Below are 18,572 nucleotides of genomic sequence, written 5' to 3' on the forward strand. Positions count from 1 at the left end.
TTTGTATCTTTAAGAAAGGTACTGGAATATTTTACCAGTGGTTGGAGAAAAAAGTCACAAAAGACAGATAAGGGCTCCAACACCAAACTGATACCTGATACAATGGGGCGGCCGGCAGGAGGAAAGGTGCCCTTGTGTATCTTGGGCAGGCAGTAGAAATAAGGAGTACGAGGGTGTGCCGTGTCGAGGAACTCTGCTTCTTTTTGGGAGATCCATGAATTATTACGAGCCTCTTCAATCATACTCCTAATAGTGGGGTCGTGAGCAAGGGGGGCATAGTATGTAGTGTCACTCAGAAGACGAAGGCATTCATGTCTGTAATCTGAGGTATTCATAATTACTATTGCACCTCCCTTGTCTGCTGGTTTTATCACAATTGACTGATCTGAAGACAGAACCTCTAAGTGGACGGTAGGTTAATAAATGGCCTCTTCGGGCGGACTAAATCGAGGTCCGCCATGACAGCTTTTTCAAATGCCAAGACCTCACATGGGAGAGAATGTGATGGAGGGACAAAAGTGGATGTTTTTTTTTTTAAACCAGTGTCCTCAATCCCAGGGGCCAGAGGACGGTCCAAAAAGAAAAAATGGAGTCGTATTTTCCTAAAAAACTGAGAGAGTTCACAGTTCAAACGGAAAGGGTCCTCAGCGGGTGTGGGGACAAAACCTAAGCCTCTATTCAGGGCTTTAGATTCATGTACCGAGAGTTGTCTATCAGATAAATTGAGCACTAGGTCCTCGGTGGGGGGTTCTTGCCCTGACTCCGGGTGACCATTTGTGGTTCTTCTCTGCCCCAATGGACCCGTCTGCCTCGGCCTCTCCTTCATTAGGAGTATGATCGAAGAGGCTCGTAATAATTCATGGATCTCCCCAAAAGAAGCTGAGTTCCTCGACACGGCACACCCTCGTACTCCTTATTTCTACTGCCTGCTCAAGATACACAAGGGCACCTTTCCTCCTCCTGGCCGCCCCATTGTATCAGGTATCGGTTCGGTGTTTGAGCCCTTATCTGTCTTTTGTGACTTTTTTCTCCAATCACTGGTAAAAGATTCCAGTACCTTTTTTAAAGATACAAATATGTTCTTAACTTGATTGAAACTATCAACTCCAACACCCAAGTTCAAGCCCTCGTTACTTTGGATGTAGAGGCTCTGTATACTAACATCCCACAGGAGGCTACCTTACAAGTTGTGGAGTCTGCTCTCCTCGACAGTTCATGGTCATCTCCTACCCCGGTTCAGTTTGTGATGCAATGTGCGACATTAGCTATGAAAAATAACTTTTTTCAATTTGAAGACTCTCTGTTCCATCAGATTTGAGGCACTTCTATGGGGAGCACGTTCGCACCAAGTCTGGCCTGTTTGTATATGTATAATTTTGAAAGATTGTTTATTTTACTAACATCCAATCCCTTCCACGATAACATCATATTGTGGCGGAGGTACATAGATGATATTCTCATCATTTGGCAGGGTCCCCTTGAGGATGTAGTTAATTTTACCCACTGTGTCGACACTCTTGACCCTTTTTTGAGATTCACTGCCCATGCTTCATCCACACAGGTCTCCTTTTTGGATCTTGTGATTAAGATTAACAATGGTAAACTGATAACTGACACCTTTCACAAGAGTACCGACCGTAACAGCTTACTTCTGTACGAGAGCCATCACCTTAAGGCCCTGTGTGATAATCTACCTATTGGCCAATTTCTTAGGTTACGTTTCAACTGCAGCTCAGTCCAGTCCTTTGACATTCAGGCGCTTGACCTTAAACAAAAACTGACTAATCGACGTTATCCTAAGAATATTGTAAAATCTGCATATAAGAGAGCTCGTAATAATCATAGAGATGCACTATTGCCACCTGTGCTCAGGGAACCGGATAATCGTTTGACGTGTGTATCTACGTACACCCCTTTGTCCAACTCTGTAAAAAAAAAATCGTCAGCAAACGTTGGAATATTCTACAGAGTGGCGGCACGCAGATCCCAAGGCCCCTGTTCGCTTTCAAAAGATCTCTTAATATACGGGATCTGGTTGTCCACACACGCCCCCGCCTACAACAGGACCCAGTTAGACAATCTACCCTATGGAACTTGCCTCCAGTCACTGGACATCACCCATGTGGCTCCTGCAACGTCTGCCCACTCACAAGACGAATTGACAGCTTGGACTTGAAGCATTTTGGCACTTTGTACTTGAAAAAACACACAAACTGCAACACATGAAAGTGCATCTATTTGATCTCCTGTCCTTGCAATTTGATGTATGTTGGGATGACGACACGTCCTGTTAAACAGAGGATCAACGAACATCGGAGTAACATCAGATGCTCCCGCATCACAACAAAATTAAGTTCGCACTTTTTAGAATCCAACCATGGCCCTGACGATTTGTGGTGGATTGTACTACAGGTGCCGAAATATAACGACAACGATCCCAAATATTTATTTAGAATTGAACAACGGTGGGTGTTTAGACTCAAAACTTACAGCGAAGGTTTGAATGACGAGATCCCTTGGAGTACTTTGACACCTTGAATTGTCATCTTATCTTGATCTTAATCTCTTACACTTTTCCTTATGAGCCATAGATTGATCTGAAGCCCATTTCTAATCATTGAATGTGGATTGCATCTCAAAAATGCCTATGTAGGCCACTGGATTTTTGGCCCCTCCCTTATACTCCGTTATCTGAGCCTAGTTATGAGCTGATAATTTTGGCAGCTTTGCTACACCTTAACCATTTACGCTTCATTTCCTAATTTCTCTTTTTATTTGATGGCTCTTTTTCATACAACATTCAACTGGGTCATCGCACCACTACTAGCAAGAGGGCCGCCATTATATCACAACTTACACTTGAATAATAGTCCTTTTTTTGCCTTCATCTACTCTCTTCCAGTTGACACTACTGTCTATTTTCTGCCGGTTTTCTTTCAAACCAGATGGTACATGCCATCCTTTTATTTATGTTAATAGAGCGTTCACATACCGAAATAAGCCCTTATATCAGAGACAGCACCGGTCTTTTATGTTTTTTGTCCTTCCGTGCCCATCGGAGCTGATGGGGCTGGTTTTTTCAAGATGGCCGCCGGACATGACGGATGTCCTTTTTTCATTTTATTGCCCCTTTCCGGGTCGCAACGAGACTGTTGCTTCCAGAAATAGACGCGATCAGACGCGTCGGAAAAACCTGCATAAAAGCTGTCCCTCTGCGCTACACCAGCGTCTTCAGCCGCGCGGCAGAGGGCAGGTCTCCGGCCCGACCAGAAACATAGAAAAGTAAGTCTACATTAGACTGGGTTTCTAAATTTTTGTCCCCCTTCCCAAAGAGGTCGGTTTGAGAATGTTTATGTACTTTCCTCCAACAACTGCCTTACCCAATTTTTACATGACGCCTTTAGGCTTCACTGATTCTTTAGCTCATGACTACCTTTACTGTTATTTTCCTGACACCAGAGTGAGTCCCTTTGTGTATATAGGGTCCAATGTCTGGACTCTGGAGCAGTACCTTTGATGTTGACATTTGCTTCAATACAGCAGCTAGTCCTTTAATTATGGTCTTAGCTCACTTCGCTGTACTTTTGACATGTTTCCCATTTACAATTTAATGACCAGTTTCACAATTGTGTACTTGCCGTTTCTTCTAATGTTTTCTGATTATATGAACACATATTGCATTTGTTTGTTACCATGTTGTTTTCATGTTTAGTTATTCTTCCTTGGTTGAGGCTAGCGCGTTCCTAGGAAGCTCATTCTCGACTATGGTAAGCCTCTCTTTTAATGTTTGCTTGTGGCACTCTGGGGATTTGTTTGCTGTGAGTACACCATATCGTCCGTTACTTTATGCCTTTGCACTAATATACATTTCTTCTTCACTATTATGCAGGGCGACTGTTTGACCAACTGACGTTGACAACTGTCTTCACTCTGTAAGTGACTTTTTTGCACTTTCTTGCATTTTTGAATAGGAGAAGTAGTAATCTGGGGCCTGATGAAGCGTCATGGGATCATGTGTTGACTACCAAGACGCGAAACATGTTGACCATATTTCGACAGGATTAGGTACACTACCTTTTTTCCTTTGTAGAGTGTAGCGGGACATTATTCCCGCATGCACTCCGTTTGATTTTTAATCTTGGCCTGAATCTTTTCCCCTGATTCATTAAAGTGATGTTTAAGGCTCAGAGCTAATTTTAACCTTCTTTTTCTCTCCTACTTTGATTCACACTTTCTTGCTTTCACAGTCACTATTCGTTTCAGACCCCAACCTGGCAAATTGCCTTCGGTTCAGTACCATCCCGATTGTCGGGGTGGTCCGCCAGACATTGCAGCACCGGTCTGACGAGGAGATAGCCCAGTGATGAAACTTGTCACCCTAACAGGTGCTTGAGGGCTCTCCTGATATCTCTGACTGATCTCGACCCTGCATTCTTACCACTCTGTAACAAACATTTTTGGAACAGTGTACCCATTTATCTTATAACTGGTGATGGTACACAGCTGTGCAGACAAAGGTTCTATGATTGGTTTCAAGCCCCGAAGTAACAGCTGTTGTTGCAAAGCACAATCCCTGGTGTTAGTTGGCACAGTGCTCACTTAAAATCGGCAAAACAGAGTCATCAGAGTCAGGCTTATCCTTCTAAAACACAACACTGTAGGTACTTGAAAGAACACTACTCAGAGACACCTTGCGAGAAAACCCTGTGAATTTTATTTTTAGAGCATGTTGCACTCATTCCCTTCAGTGCCGTAGTCCATTGGATTTCAAATCATTCCCAAGGTGATTCATTTTCTTAGCCATCAGAAACATCCATCTCTAGCTTGGCCAGAAAGTGAACAGCATATTTTCATGCCGATTACAGTAGTATAGGTACATGGCTCGTTGATGCAAAAATTAAGTAATAAGTAACAATAGTGCTAGCTGTTAATTGATGCTCAGTGGAATACAGACAAATGCAGTGTAGTGTGAATACGTAACACAAAGTCGCTCAGTCTTCATTTCTGTAACCTGGAATGTACCTTGGTGTAGCAATTTCACATTTGACAAATGTACCTGTCTTTTCATCAGGCGGAGTTCCTTCGATTATCATTGGGATTCAAATGTGACTTATTTACTTTGGATAAAAGACTACGACTAGAAGAAAGATCCAGAGACCTGGCAGAGGAGAATTTGAAAAGGGAGATAACAAACTGCTTGAAGCTGCTAGAGGTAAAGAAAAAGTTTACAGATGAACAATATGTGCAGGGCAACTGAGAAAAGTCAGAATTAGTAGGAATTACCTTGCCCTCAAGGTACGCTTTATTATCCAGGAATTTGTAATCAGAAACTGGTAGAAGAAAATTTGCATCTGAGGGAGGATATATTGTGTTTCTTCTGTATTTGGGATAATTGCAGAGACTTCCAACAAGATACGTTTACCCACAATCTTACAAATTGAAAAAACGGAGTACCCTGGTTTAAACCCAGTACTCCGTATTTGTCTAATAGTTTATCCTTGCGTTGAATGAAACTTCAAGGGACTGTATGATCCTGCTTTCATTTATTGCGATTGTGTAGTAGACAGCAATGGTTACAGATCCATTTGCTCTATGATCATGTATTTCTTTATGAAAAATCACTGTATTAGTGTCCAAATACTCATGTTTCAAGGAAGCAAAAAACAAGATTTTAGTAGATTGCTGCCTTCATTTTTCCAAAGTGAGCTTTTGTCTTGTGTCACATTAACCACTAACTCGATCTAAATTATATCCATATAACAGATGGGGCAAGTTAGGGCGATGGATCAGCATTAAGATGCTCTACAAGGGCTAACAATGTTTGTCCTCCACAAAAGCTATCACAATACACAAAGAAACAAAAAGTAAATAGACACCAAGCTTTTAAATAGTAAACCTATCTGTCTGATTCAAATACTAAAACAATTACTTGTTGGAAGTCATTTGACTACTGATCGTCTCTTTATTGTCAGACACCATTTCCTGATCACATCACAATGAAAATAACATCATGGTAAATCACAATAATATCACATCACAATAATAATCTCACAACAATAATCACAATGAAACACAGTAATATCACATAACAATGAAAATATCAGATTTTTCCAACACTGTTTTTTTGACCTAGCATTTAAAGTTTCTTCCTAGTCTCACTGTTTCTTTAAAGAAATAAAATAGTTATTTGTATTTTAGAAAAATGGTTTGCAGGATTAAAGATTGTATTTGAGCGTCAGTGACAGGGAAACAATTTAGAAACACTTTGTAGACTTCAGTGATTGCAAACTGAATCTAAACAAACTGGGTAAAACGAAGTAGCATTGCCCCTCAGATGCTGAAACTCTCCTTTGCCAGGACAACTATTTTATAGTAAAAATTCTGTTTTTGTAGCTTCTTGAAAGTGTCATCCAGAGCAATAGAACAGGGGAAATATTTTCCATGTCACCAATATCTTCAAACGCTAAGGTCAGGAAGGAATAAATAGATAGCAGTGTCCATAACATAATTGACCACCTCTAGGGTGCAGGTAGTAGGGTTGGTGGTCACTTTCCCCTTTTAGTTGCTCTTTTTAATACCCATAAGTTTTCTGGTTATATGATTGTGTCAATATCTCTTTTAATATCTCTTCTAACGGTAAATCCTTACCTTGAGATGTTAATTGGTGGCTTCAGGTTTGTGTGAATCAACAGAGGCTGGTCTGACTCGCTAATTATGAAAACATGGTTCTCTTTGATCTCTAAATGGTTGTTGTACATTATATATCAAACATATAAGTAAACCTTTCCAGAACCATATTTTCTTGCTGCATGTTCCAGTCCTTGCTCTAACCTCAGGTCTTCAGTAGAAAATATGAGGATAGATATAAAGGTCCTTTATTCACCAATTATTTAAAAAAATTACAATAGTGTCACAGATTTTCAGGAGGTCAAATATATACTTAAGTGTAGATTGGTTCATGAACACATAAAAAAAAACATTTTAGGGTGAAAACGACTAAAAGTAATACTTTGAAAGACCATACCTTAACAGACCCTCCACTTCTGGTGCCTAAAGTGCTAGCTTGGCCTCTGGTGGGAAGTCCAACTCTGAGGCCTAGGTAAAGTCCAAAGGTTTTAGCAGCATATTAAAATAAAAAGCCATACATATTCAGTAATACTGTCTGACCTCCAAAGACCTTAAAGTGTTATATTCCACCTTGTGCTGCTGTGCAAATAAGGCCATTTTCCAAGAACTTAAAATGGCAATTTTACTTCAGTTGGAATCCAATTAGCTCTCAATAAGTGACCAACTCCAGTGCAGGGATAAAGTGCTGAACTTACTGCGGCATATTTATGCGGGGTCTGCAGCTACTATAATACTGCCCAATCTCCTGCAGTGACTGCAACATCTACAAAATTGCTAAAGAATCTTTGAGGAATTTCAAAAATCGAGCCGCTAACTGAGATGATTCGTCTTTCAAATATGCTTGCACATTGTACTGGCAAGTCCCAATATTTATGGCACGCCATATTGAGCTGCTTCCTTAATGGAAGCAGCTTTTTCACAGATGCAAAGGATATGGACAAGGATTCCTCTCCCTTTGCATAAATGCAGCATTGCCTGTAGGAAGCATCAAAATCCCTCCAGCCATACCAGTATGCTTTTAAGGCAATTAAACCGAATCTTAATCTCATTGGCTGTTTTTTCATGTCCTTGCCAAGGGGTTGTGAGAGATAAGTTGAGGGAGCCCCTGGATTATACAGTGTTTATGCCCAAGTTCCATGCGCCTATTTCTTCAGAGCCTGCACATCCTTCCCCCCTCAATATTAGTTTTGCTTGTTTAACCAACAGCTCTGATACTAGAGCCGCAAGGAGGTCACTTGTCCAGATCTCTTGAGCCTCAGTTCATTCACTACAGTGTTTAACTGCCAACTTGTCAGGGGCTTGTTTATTACTTCCCAGATTGTCTGTTATTGCAACTGCCTGGAATTTTGGAGCTGTGCTGCGGTTTCTCCATAACCAGAATTTACTATGATCTTTATATTTCATTATCTCATGTGATTCAGCCCACCTTGTGGATTCATCCTCCTTTTTTCTTGTATTTAGGGTGTTCCTATGATTTTACAACAAATCAAAGTTCATAAAGCACAGCTACTCGCCTGTAAGGATCGCAAGGCACTGAGCTTGAGTTGAAGAGCCAGGTTTTAAGGTCCTTCCTGAACTGATGCAGCGATGCTGACTGCCTGAGGTGCAGGGGAAGGGTGCTCCAGCTCTTTGCCGCGAGGGAGGTGAAGGATCTTCCACCAGAAGAGTTCTTCCGTATGTGGGGTACAGTGGCTAGTGCTTGTTAAGCGGAGAGGTCTGGTGGGGAGTAGAAGGTGATGCGGTGGTTGAAGTAGGTGGGTCCTAGGTCAAGGAGGGCCTTGTATGCATTTACGAGGAGTTTGAAGTTAATCCATTTCTCGATGGGAAGCCAGTGAAGGTCTCTTAGGAGATTAGAGATGTGTTTGTGATGGGGAATGTCCAGGATGAGTCAGGCGGAGGCATTTTGGATGTTCTGTAGTTTCTTCAGGTGGTGCTGGGTGATGCCGGCGCAGAGGGTGTTGCCATAGTGGAGTCTGATGATAATCAGGGCGTGGGTCATGGTTCTGTTGCAGTCACTTTATAGATCTTCAGAAGAAGTCGGAGAGTGTAAAAACAGGAGAATGCGACTGAGTTGACTTGGTGGGTCATAGTGACTGATGAGTCCAGGATGAAGCTGAAGTTGCATGAGCAGTTTGTACTGGTGGGATGGGGGTTTGGGTGCGCAGAGGGAGGATGGCAACCAGGAGTCGTTCCAGGTTGATGTGGAGGGTCCCAGGATGAGAATCTCGGTCTTGTCAGAGTTTAGCTTGAGGCAGCTATCCTTCATCCAGGCTGCGACGGCTTCCATCCCGTTGTCAATTTTTTTTTTTTACAGTTGTGGAGTTTTCGGTCAGAAAGATGATCAGCTGGGTGTCGTCGGCGTAGGAGACAATGTCAGCCTGTGGTTCCTGACGATGGATGCGAGCAGGGCCATGTAGATGTTGAAGAATGTGTGCTTCAGGGAGGAGCTGATCTCCGTAGGTTCTGACAGGTACAGCGGAAGTCTGACTCTCTGCCATACAGGAAGGAACATATCCATTGATGGGCCTTTCCAGGGATGCCGGCATCATGGAGTCTGGAGCAGAGGGTGAGGTGTGAAACTGTCGTAGGCGGCCAATAGGTCCAGTAGGATGAGGGCTTGCTGTATGGCGGTGGTCGAGGACTTAGCTGATGTTATCTGTGGTGGCGAGGAGGTTGGTCTCTGTGTTGTGGTTGCTCCTGAAACCTGATTGGGAGATGTCCAGGATGTTGTTATTTATGGTGTGCTGACGTAGCTGAGTTTTGATGGCCTATTTGATGAGCTTGGCTGGGAATAGCAGCAGAGAGATAGGGCGGTAATTCTTGAGGTCCAGAGTGTCGACCATGGGTTTCTTCAGGAGCGGGCATGTCTCGGCATGCTTCTAGTCCTCTGGGAAGGTGGCTGTATCTATGGAGCAGTTGAGGGTGTGGCAGAGCTCGGGTGCGATGGAGGTGTTGGCTTTGTTGAAAATCTGGTGAGGACAGGGGTCTGTGGGGGCTCCGGAGTGGGTGCTGCTCATGATGGTGTGGGTCTCATCTGTTGTGAGGGTGGTCCAGCAGTGTAGGATCTGTGATAGTTCGGGGTGTCGGAGCTGGGGGGTTGTAGGAGGGCTTGGAGGGTCTTGGGGTCCCAAGCTGTTGTATATGTCTTTTATTTTCCATTTGAAGAAGGTGGCTTGCCTGTAGCAGAGATCTTGGGATGGATGGATGGATGGATGGATGGATGGATGGATGTTTGCTGTTTCCGATTGGGGTTTGACAAACTCCTTGACCACAGTGAAGAGCTATTTCGTGTTGTGAGTGGTGACGCTGATATGGTCCTGCAGGATGGCTTTCCTGGTGACTCTGATGAGGTGGTGGTGGGATCTGGTGGCAGCCCTGAAGGCCTCGAACTCTTCCAGGGACTTGCTGTTTCTCCATTTTTTCTCTAGCCGTCTGCAGGTGTGCCTGGAGAGCGGGAGAGAACCAGCTGGCCTTCTTGCGGTTGTGTTTGGCCGAGGTCTGATGGAGAGGTGCTAGGGAATTTGCACATTTGGAGATCCATTGGTGGAAGTTCCGTGCTGTAATGTTAGTGTCTGCAGTGAGGGGCAGGGAATACTTGCGCAGGGTGTTGGTGAGCTGCTACTTAGCGATCTGGTTCAATTTACTGCTTGGGGCTCGGATTGTGTGGAGGTCGAAGGTCGGTGAGGTGATGGTGAAATGGATGCAGTGGTGGTCAGTCAGGGAAGCGTGGAGGTGTTGTTGACGGTGATGTTGCTGGTGGAAAAGATGGCATAGATTGTGTCCAGTTATGTGTGTTGGTGAGGTGACCTGTTGCTTTACTACTATTGTGGCAAGGTTATCGAGCAGGGAAGCGGTGTTGGTGTCGTTGCCATTGTCAATGTTGTAGTTGAGGTTGCTGAGGAGGAAGTAGTTTGAGGAGGCGAGAGCGTGAGGAGAGATGTCTACAATGGAGTCGCTGAAGGCTGGGCGTGGGCTGGGTGGCCTGTAGATAAGAGTGCAGCAGAAGGTAGAATTGGGGGTGGCGAGAATCTGGAAATGGAGGTGCTCCTTGAGTGGGGAGTGTTCCACATTGCTTGTCAGGCGGAGGGTGGATTTGTGTACGATGGCCAGGCCGCTGCCTTGGCAAGACGGACGATCTTTGTAGAGCAGTTTGTAGTTGCTGGGGATGGCGATGTCCGGTGCAGACCTCATCATTGAAACCAGATTCTGCAGCCACCTAATTCCATACTTGTCATCAGTGCTTCATTAAAGTTTTTTTTTTGTTTTAGGGCAGCCGTTGGCACCTTAAGGTGACTTCAGTGATGAGCCCGAGCTATCCAGGGTTTAGGAAAGAGGCAAGTGACCCACACAGATTTGAGTTAAGGCTTTTGTCAGTGGTTCTTCTCAAAATCTCTTCTAAAAACAGATCCACCGGGCCCCCTGCCCCGATTGTACATCCACATACCATTTTATTATTTTAATGGGTTCAAGTTCTTCTTGCCTTTCAATGTGGTTTACCGTTGATTGTGGGGATCTTGGAGCCAGAACTTAACATTTGGGAAATGAATGGCCAGTCGCCAGAGTTGGGACAACTTCAAAGTTGTTTATACACTGGAAGTGGGCTAAGGACACTCGTGTATAAGCCAGAGTGGCCATCCTAAAGCACTAAAAAGTGAGTGGAGGTGGTGGCGCATCAGATTCAAACCTGTTGTTTTAATATACAAAGTCCTAGATTATTTAGAGTATCGGTTAGTGCTTTGCCCTGTTTATTCGTCCTTTGGTATTTGCTTCTGAATCAGAGGAATGGCCCAGATTTCATCTTCATGTTCTAGAGGGGTATCGTTTAGCCCTCCACACATTAGGTTGACGTTAAACTCTCCAATTATGACACACATTGCCTCTGGATGGGATAGTTTTAGCTTTCTCAGTATTGGGAGCAGGGGTGTTAATGTTGACTCCCTTCTGTCCTTGGCTGAATGGAGATAGATACTTCCCATGATGAAAGAACACATGAAACTCAGGCTTAAGTTGTTGACTAGAGATACAAATAGGATAATAAATTCTACCTTCCCTATGAAGAGTACTCGTGTTTTTACCATTAGCTCATATTTCACGTAAATCAAAACTCCTGCTAAAGCAGGACTCCCTGCCTGAGATGCAATTGCTAGGGATTCATAAGCAATGAAGTAATGCCAAGGTGATGATTGGAGGGCCCATGTTTGTTTTAGAGCAACAATGTCACTTTGCCTCAGTTGTGCTATTACTACTTTATTTATTTCGGAATCATTTAGGCCTCTTATGTTCCATGAGAATATTTTCAAAGTAGTTCTGCTTTTTATGATTCCCTGTGCTAGGACTGGATACCTAATGCTCTTGGTAACCATGCCCAATCTGTGATTTTTTTGTTTGCTGTGTAACAAAGCGTCACCCTTCCCCTGTGCACCTTACCTTTATCATTAGCTTGTCTTCTGAGATTTTCGTAAGTTTGCTTACATTTTGAGTCTTCTTTAGTACAGAGTCCTGGTTAGGTTTTTTGTCTACTTTGCCCTTCTAATGTGTGGCCTAATTTCTTGGTATCTCATACCTCTTTGGGTAGGAAAATCACTGGATATTTAGTCACTTCCGAACTTGTCACTTTTATTCCTCATTGTTCAGACAGGGCCTTGCTCTCTTTCAGTGTGTTTGTCAGGGTGTGAATGGTGAATGTAATTTTAGTGCGCTCTTTCCAGAAGTAAGAAGGCCACGGCATCAATGTCACTGGAGCTAATTGCTTTCAGGCCTGGTAGCCTGGTGCAGAGCTTCAAGATACTCCCTCTGTTTAGGACATCCCATTTACCTCTGGAGAAATATGAGGCTGTTGAGGGACAGAGGAAGTGATGACCCACATGCTGTCACCAGAGGTCAGGTCTGCTACCCTTGTCATTTTGGTGAACTCATGTACGTGTACCGCCATCTTGGCCACAACCTCTCTGTTAAAACCAAAATGAACTTAACTACCTCTGCACCTCAGCAAACTAGTTTGTAAGGTTGCCAGACTTCCTGCATCCTAGGGAACTGTGGCTCAGATTTAACGCATACGTCTGAAAAACAAGTTCCATCTTAGTGAATAGTGAATTAGATTTTGCATGCAGTCATGACTGTGTGCTAATTCACAAAAATGTCTATTGCATTTTACCACTCATTCAATTTTACGGCCAAATAATGTGGGTGTAAATAATACAGAAAATGATGGGAAAGTCCATCACTATATCCCATTTTATAAGAAGTAGCGCTATTCCATTAAAAAAATATTTCCATGGAAAAAAACGAAGACAATTTAAAAAACGGACTCAATGCTTTTATGAATATACACTTTCTTGAAAGTACAAAGCATATATGGTTTATCATTATATTTTCTGTCCCCTAGAAACTGAGGGTGACTGTAAAAGTAAATACACTCTTAAACTATCATATATACGTATTGTTATATATACAGTTCAACAGGTGTGCATATAAACCCATTTTGTGATCACTGCTATTTTATTCAGAAAAATGTTGCTCTTATTTGCAATGAGGGATAACAAACTGCAAGTTTCAATGCACCATTCAGGTTTGCTATTTTCAGTGGCACATTGTTAATTTTACACCCTATTTGCCCCTCTTAAATTCTTGTTAAATGTTCAGGCAGGGTTGATCTCAGTTACAGTAGCTGTGATGGTTTATTAAAGTACCAGGCGAATGATTCATACATTATATTTGGGGCCATCTGATTACGTGAAGGTTTAAGTTGGCAATGATTGTTTTCACACAGATCCACTTAGTAATTTCCTTTAGTCATGTTAGATATAGTGTAGAGTGACTTTTATGCCAGCACATTGTAATAAGCCTCTTTCTAATCACCACCAGTGTGTTAAATGTTCTTACCAACTTATTGTCTTTAAAGGTCTGGTGATCTCATTCACAGATTGATCACTCCACATTCATCCGCCATTGGTTGATTGTACTGGCATCCATGATGCATTGAGATTTGACATTCCATTGGCATTCTGTTGTTTTATTGGTGAAGTATTGAGATGAGTCCTCATTCTTTACTTATGTGTTTGTTGTCGTAGCAGACCGTATGTGCAGCAACATCACTCTTCATTAGGGACCTGTTCCCTTCAGTTTGTCTCGTACGTAACAGTACACTTGCCCATGCGCCATTCACCAAAAGAGGCCATAAATCTCCCATACTTTTCGAAAACATGTAAATTGGAAAAGTATGGATTTCCCATCATCCATCTGCACAGGAAGTGACCATTGGATTTCCCATCATTCGTCTTAACAAGAAGTGATATCACTCATCTCCCTTCCAAGACCTAGTTAATGGCTACCACAGCGTAGACGCAGAGTGCTATTGGCTGAGCCTGTCTGCACCTGGACTTGCGAACAGCACCAAGAACCTTGTTACTCCATCCTCCCACTTCTACCATGCTGCAACTCTCTATGTCCTCGACGCTAGCCACATCACACAACACAGTGAGCATTCTCCTCCGTGAGTGCAACCCTCTTCAACACATACGTGATTCCTCTAATCAGCATCATCGCTCTCACAATATCACAGTCCTCCCTTGTGCATTCAACTCATTCTCTGCCTTACAGACATGATACCTAGTACCTGGATCAAGTTCAGTGCCATTTATCACTGGATTCGCCTACTCCATTAAGACCAACTGTCTGATGCTAAACACTGAGAGATCCGAAATCATATTCTTCGGGAAGAGCACATCAAAAACCTCAGAGTCATCAACAGCAAACTTGACATGACCACCCATCAGTGCCTTCAGTCTCATACTTCCATACCCTGAAGATCACAAAAGAGCACATCAGACTCCTCATCCACACTTTCAAAGCTCTATATAACACTTGCCCAGCATCCCTTCATCACATCTGCTTTTTTAAGCTTTCCAGGCACCTTTGCTTGTTTGGACTCCTAGTTCTACAAATCCGGAAAACCAAATCCACTGGTGGAGCCTTCTACTTCATTGCTCCTAAAGCATGGAATGACCTACTGCTACACATAAGAGCCTCCTCCACACTTAATGAATTCTGCAAGAGGTCAAAGACTTGACTTTTCAAGTAATCACACTAGGCCCTAGATGTGCCTTAACTCACATCTACTCGGTGATAGTGTGCTCTCTCCATAACATCACATCACAACATAACATAATAAAATGGCTGTTTCAGAAGCATGTCATTTTACGTTGAAATGCTACTGTCATGCAGTCAGGGCAGATTTAAATCCTAAGCAGCCAAGCCCTGTCCATGAAATGTACTTTGGGAATGAAGTCTAGGGTCAGCTCCAGCCGAACCGCCATTCAGTAAGTTTTCCTGAGCAGGGGTGAGAGGCAGGTCAACCCTGCTGAATAGGTGTGGAGCCCTGGGATAGCCCATTCTTGTAGAGTCAAGAGAAGTCATCAGCTGCCAACTGCGGCCCATATGTCCAGTATCGTGGGATTTGCAGCAGCAAGGAGGAATGGAAGGAGACTACAGGTGTTGAGGGTCTGGTGCTACAAATAATGAACTTACGGCTTTGGCCAGCAGATGACTAATGCACAGCAGAGTCTAGTCAGACAAATCCCAACTTGAGGAACAGCATACTCCCCAAAGCAAATCTCATTATAAGGGGCCAATGAAATCTTCCGAATGCCTCAGTTCAAAGTGCAGTCTTGCTGTAACATATAATCAGAGACCTGCTGGTAGATCGTAAATCCTAAACAAGCACACCCACAGATGCTTGGTCAGTAATCTAAAAAAGGTGCAGTTCCATTTGGAAACTAGCTCTGTCCCCAAATCACAAAAAGGAGTTGATATTGGGAATTCAAGAAACTAAAAAAATTGAAATTAGGTAATTATGGTGAGCTTTATACCATGTTCCCCGAATGTATTGCTCAAAACGTCACCGAAGACATCACAAATGACATCAATAATATATCTCACTGGTCCCTTTCTTTCTTAGTGTATGATGTATACATTATAGTCCTTCCAAGCATACAATAGAAATCTTTTAAACTGAGCTTTGGAAATATTTGTATGTTTATTTACGGTAAGCGATGTGCTCTTCAACTGCACTGTGCTGGGCTAAGTTTTCGGACGAGGCATGGAACAATGTAATTCTAAGCCTGACTTCCACATAGAGCCTGCCTCTGTTTCCTGGAGCTGGGGCTATGCCCACCTGCCTCTGGGCCCAGTGAGTTTCTGGTTCCCCCACCGGCATTTCTCAGCAGGTCCACCATTGATGCCAGTCTGGCCCCCTGGAGCTGGTTCTGGAATGGCTCCAATTGAGAGACCGTGACATTTTCCAGAACCCATTCCTGCAACGTTGTTCCCAGCACCACCAACCCCATCATCATATGCAGCTCTGATACAGAGCCAGATCAGCATCTCCAGGTATCCACTACGGAGCTGGATAAATATCAACTTTGAGTCTGAGCCAAGACCTGCTTTTTTTCAACAGGACTGGGGCAGAGTATGATTGGACAGCATCTGAAGAACCTTTCGGCTACCTCAACCCTCTTGAAGACCCTGAGGACATTTGGTACTAGGTGCAGGCAGACGCCAGTGGTCTGGACACCTCTCCTGACTATGGCTTAGTTGTCGTTCTAGTGTGACTATGGAGGAAGGGGGTTCCTATGCTGTGGTGGTGAGGAGGGCTGCTGAGATCCTGGACCTTACACTGTCCTCTGTGGCATTCAATATGAATGTCTTGACAGAGGTGCTTCAGTCTGGACTCTTCCCCCACAGAACTTCTTCTCCCTTTAAATGAAGCCCTCCCAGACATCCTGCTTGGGTCATGGGCCAAGCCCTGGTGCCGGGGCTCCTCTTCATGGGACAATTGCCTGCCACCATTGCCCTGCTCTGGGGGCCCCAGCTTTCCTCAACCAGCACCCCACTCCAGAGAAGCTGATCGTCCAGGCCTTCTCATCCAAAGTCAACCATGGCACGTTACCTACAACACCACCGGATAGGGAATCCAAGCGACTGGACATCTCTGATAAGAGAATGTTCTCTTCAGCCAGCTTACCAATGCGGTCAGTCAGCACCCCATGCCTCTTGGGCCGATACACCAGCAACATAGTTTGTGATTTGGTTGCACATTTTCTGTCCATGGCCTCAGGGGAAAAACCCAAGCCATACTGACGCAGGCTGTTGCAACTGCAGACATGCAAAAAAGTTCAACATTTGCTGTGGACTGGATACAACCAACATGCTAGGCAGAGCAATTGCATTGTCATTGGTTCTCAGACCACACGACTGGCTGAGAACTGCTGGCTTTTTAGGGGTGTCCAGGCATCCCTTATGGACATGCCCTTCTATAGCACCCGCCTCTTCAGCAATAAAGCAGAATCTGTGCTGGAGCACTTTAAGGACAGCCAGGCCACTGCCCAGTCCCTGGGTCTCTCCATAGCCTTACATCAACCCATTTCTGCCTTTCGCCCCCTTCTGTGGCTATGGTAGGGGCTACCAGTTGCGTCCATTCCTGTCCAGCCACCAAGGCCCACAGACTCCACAGTCCTTCCGTGGCTGCAACTCCCACAAGCATCTTGGGACACACAGACGGAAGTCTAACCATTTCACCACCCCGACAGCCTCAAAACCCCTTTAGTTTGCCCTGTTACCATCAGGGGAAACTCAGTGGTTGTGGGTGGCAAGAACCAACATCACGTGCCCCACTGGCAGTCCAAAATATCGGATACATGAGTACTGCAAATTGTTTAGCAGGGTTACTCCATTAATGCAGTGTTATTTTTTTTTTAGAAGCCCTACCACCCGTGCCACCACTCCCAAGATGGCTGACAGTGGTCCACCTCTCCCTACAAAGACAGGCTCTTTTGGCCAAAGGTGCCACAGAGAGGTTGTCTCCATCAGAAGTAGATTGTGGTTGATAGTTCATGATGTTCACATTGACTCAGGTTATATCTGGCCTGGATCCTGGAGACTGGATGATAGTGTTGGACTTGCAAGGCCTATACTTCACATGTCTGACCTGTCTGCCCACAGGAGTTACCTGCAGTTTATGGTGGTCCTTGAGCATTTTCAGTTAATTGTGCTCCCTTTTAGCCTCCCTAGTGCCACTTGGGTGTTCACCAAGGTGATGGCAGTGGTTGCAGCACATCTGTGGAGGCCATAAGTTCTGGTCCACCCTGACGACTGGCTGTTGGAGGGCTCAGGCCAGGCAGTCGTCTCCCACCTCTAGACCACAGAGTACTTCCTGCATTCTTTTGGGTTCACTATCAATATGCCAAAGTCACACCTGACTCCCTCTCAGACACTCCTTTTCATCAGAGCTATTTTAGATACAGTGCAGTTTCGGGCCTATCCTCCGGAGCAGCGAGTCCGGGATATTCATGGTATGATTCTGTTATTTCAGCCTCTGTCCTGGATTTCAGAGAGACTGACTCTGAGGCTTCAGGGCCTTATGACCTCCTGCACTCTGCAGGTAGCATATGCCCACAGGCATATGCAGGCTCTGCAGTGAGACCTGAAGTCTCAGTGGGTGAAGCATCAGGGGAATCGCTCTGATGTGGTCCAAATATCGAAGGTAACTGCAAAAGGTCTGCAGTGGTGGCTGATGAACCGTGATTGGGTCAGTGGCAGTACCCTCTCCCTTACCCACCCAGAACTGACTAGTAAAAGATGTCACTCCCGGATTGGGGTGGCTATGTGGGAGAGGTGGAGATCCGAAGACTTGACTCCACATCAACCTGTTGGAGTTTAGAGCTATTTTCCTGTCATTAAAAGCCTTTCTTCTTTCTATCAACACCACCACCATGTGGTACTGCAACAGACTGGACAGAGTACGATAGTGGACCATATGTCAAAGGCCCTGCATCTCAAGGCATGACTGGAATCTCTGGGCATAGTCCTGGTGGTTCAGCATGTGGTGTTGCAAGTTCCCTTCCGAAATAGCGGAAAACCTTTGGTTAGATCTGTTCACCATCACTGAG

General features: G+C 44.3%; 1 protein-coding gene across 2 annotated transcripts in view; it reads left to right on the forward strand.

Moving 5' to 3' along the window:
- Positions 1–18,572, forward strand: part of IRAG2 (inositol 1,4,5-triphosphate receptor associated 2) — an 871,311-nt gene that overhangs the window by 776,666 nt on the left and 76,073 nt on the right. For both annotated transcript variants that reach the window (XM_069228582.1, XM_069228581.1), the window contains exon 32: positions 5,072–5,212. In XM_069228582.1, the coding sequence (XP_069084683.1) occupies positions 5,072–5,212 (141 nt within the window). The remainder of the gene's footprint in view (positions 1–5,071; positions 5,213–18,572) is intronic.

Source organism: Pleurodeles waltl, chromosome 4_1 (genome assembly GCF_031143425.1).
Source record: "Pleurodeles waltl isolate 20211129_DDA chromosome 4_1, aPleWal1.hap1.20221129, whole genome shotgun sequence".
Taxonomy (NCBI): Eukaryota; Metazoa; Chordata; class Amphibia; order Caudata; family Salamandridae; genus Pleurodeles; species Pleurodeles waltl.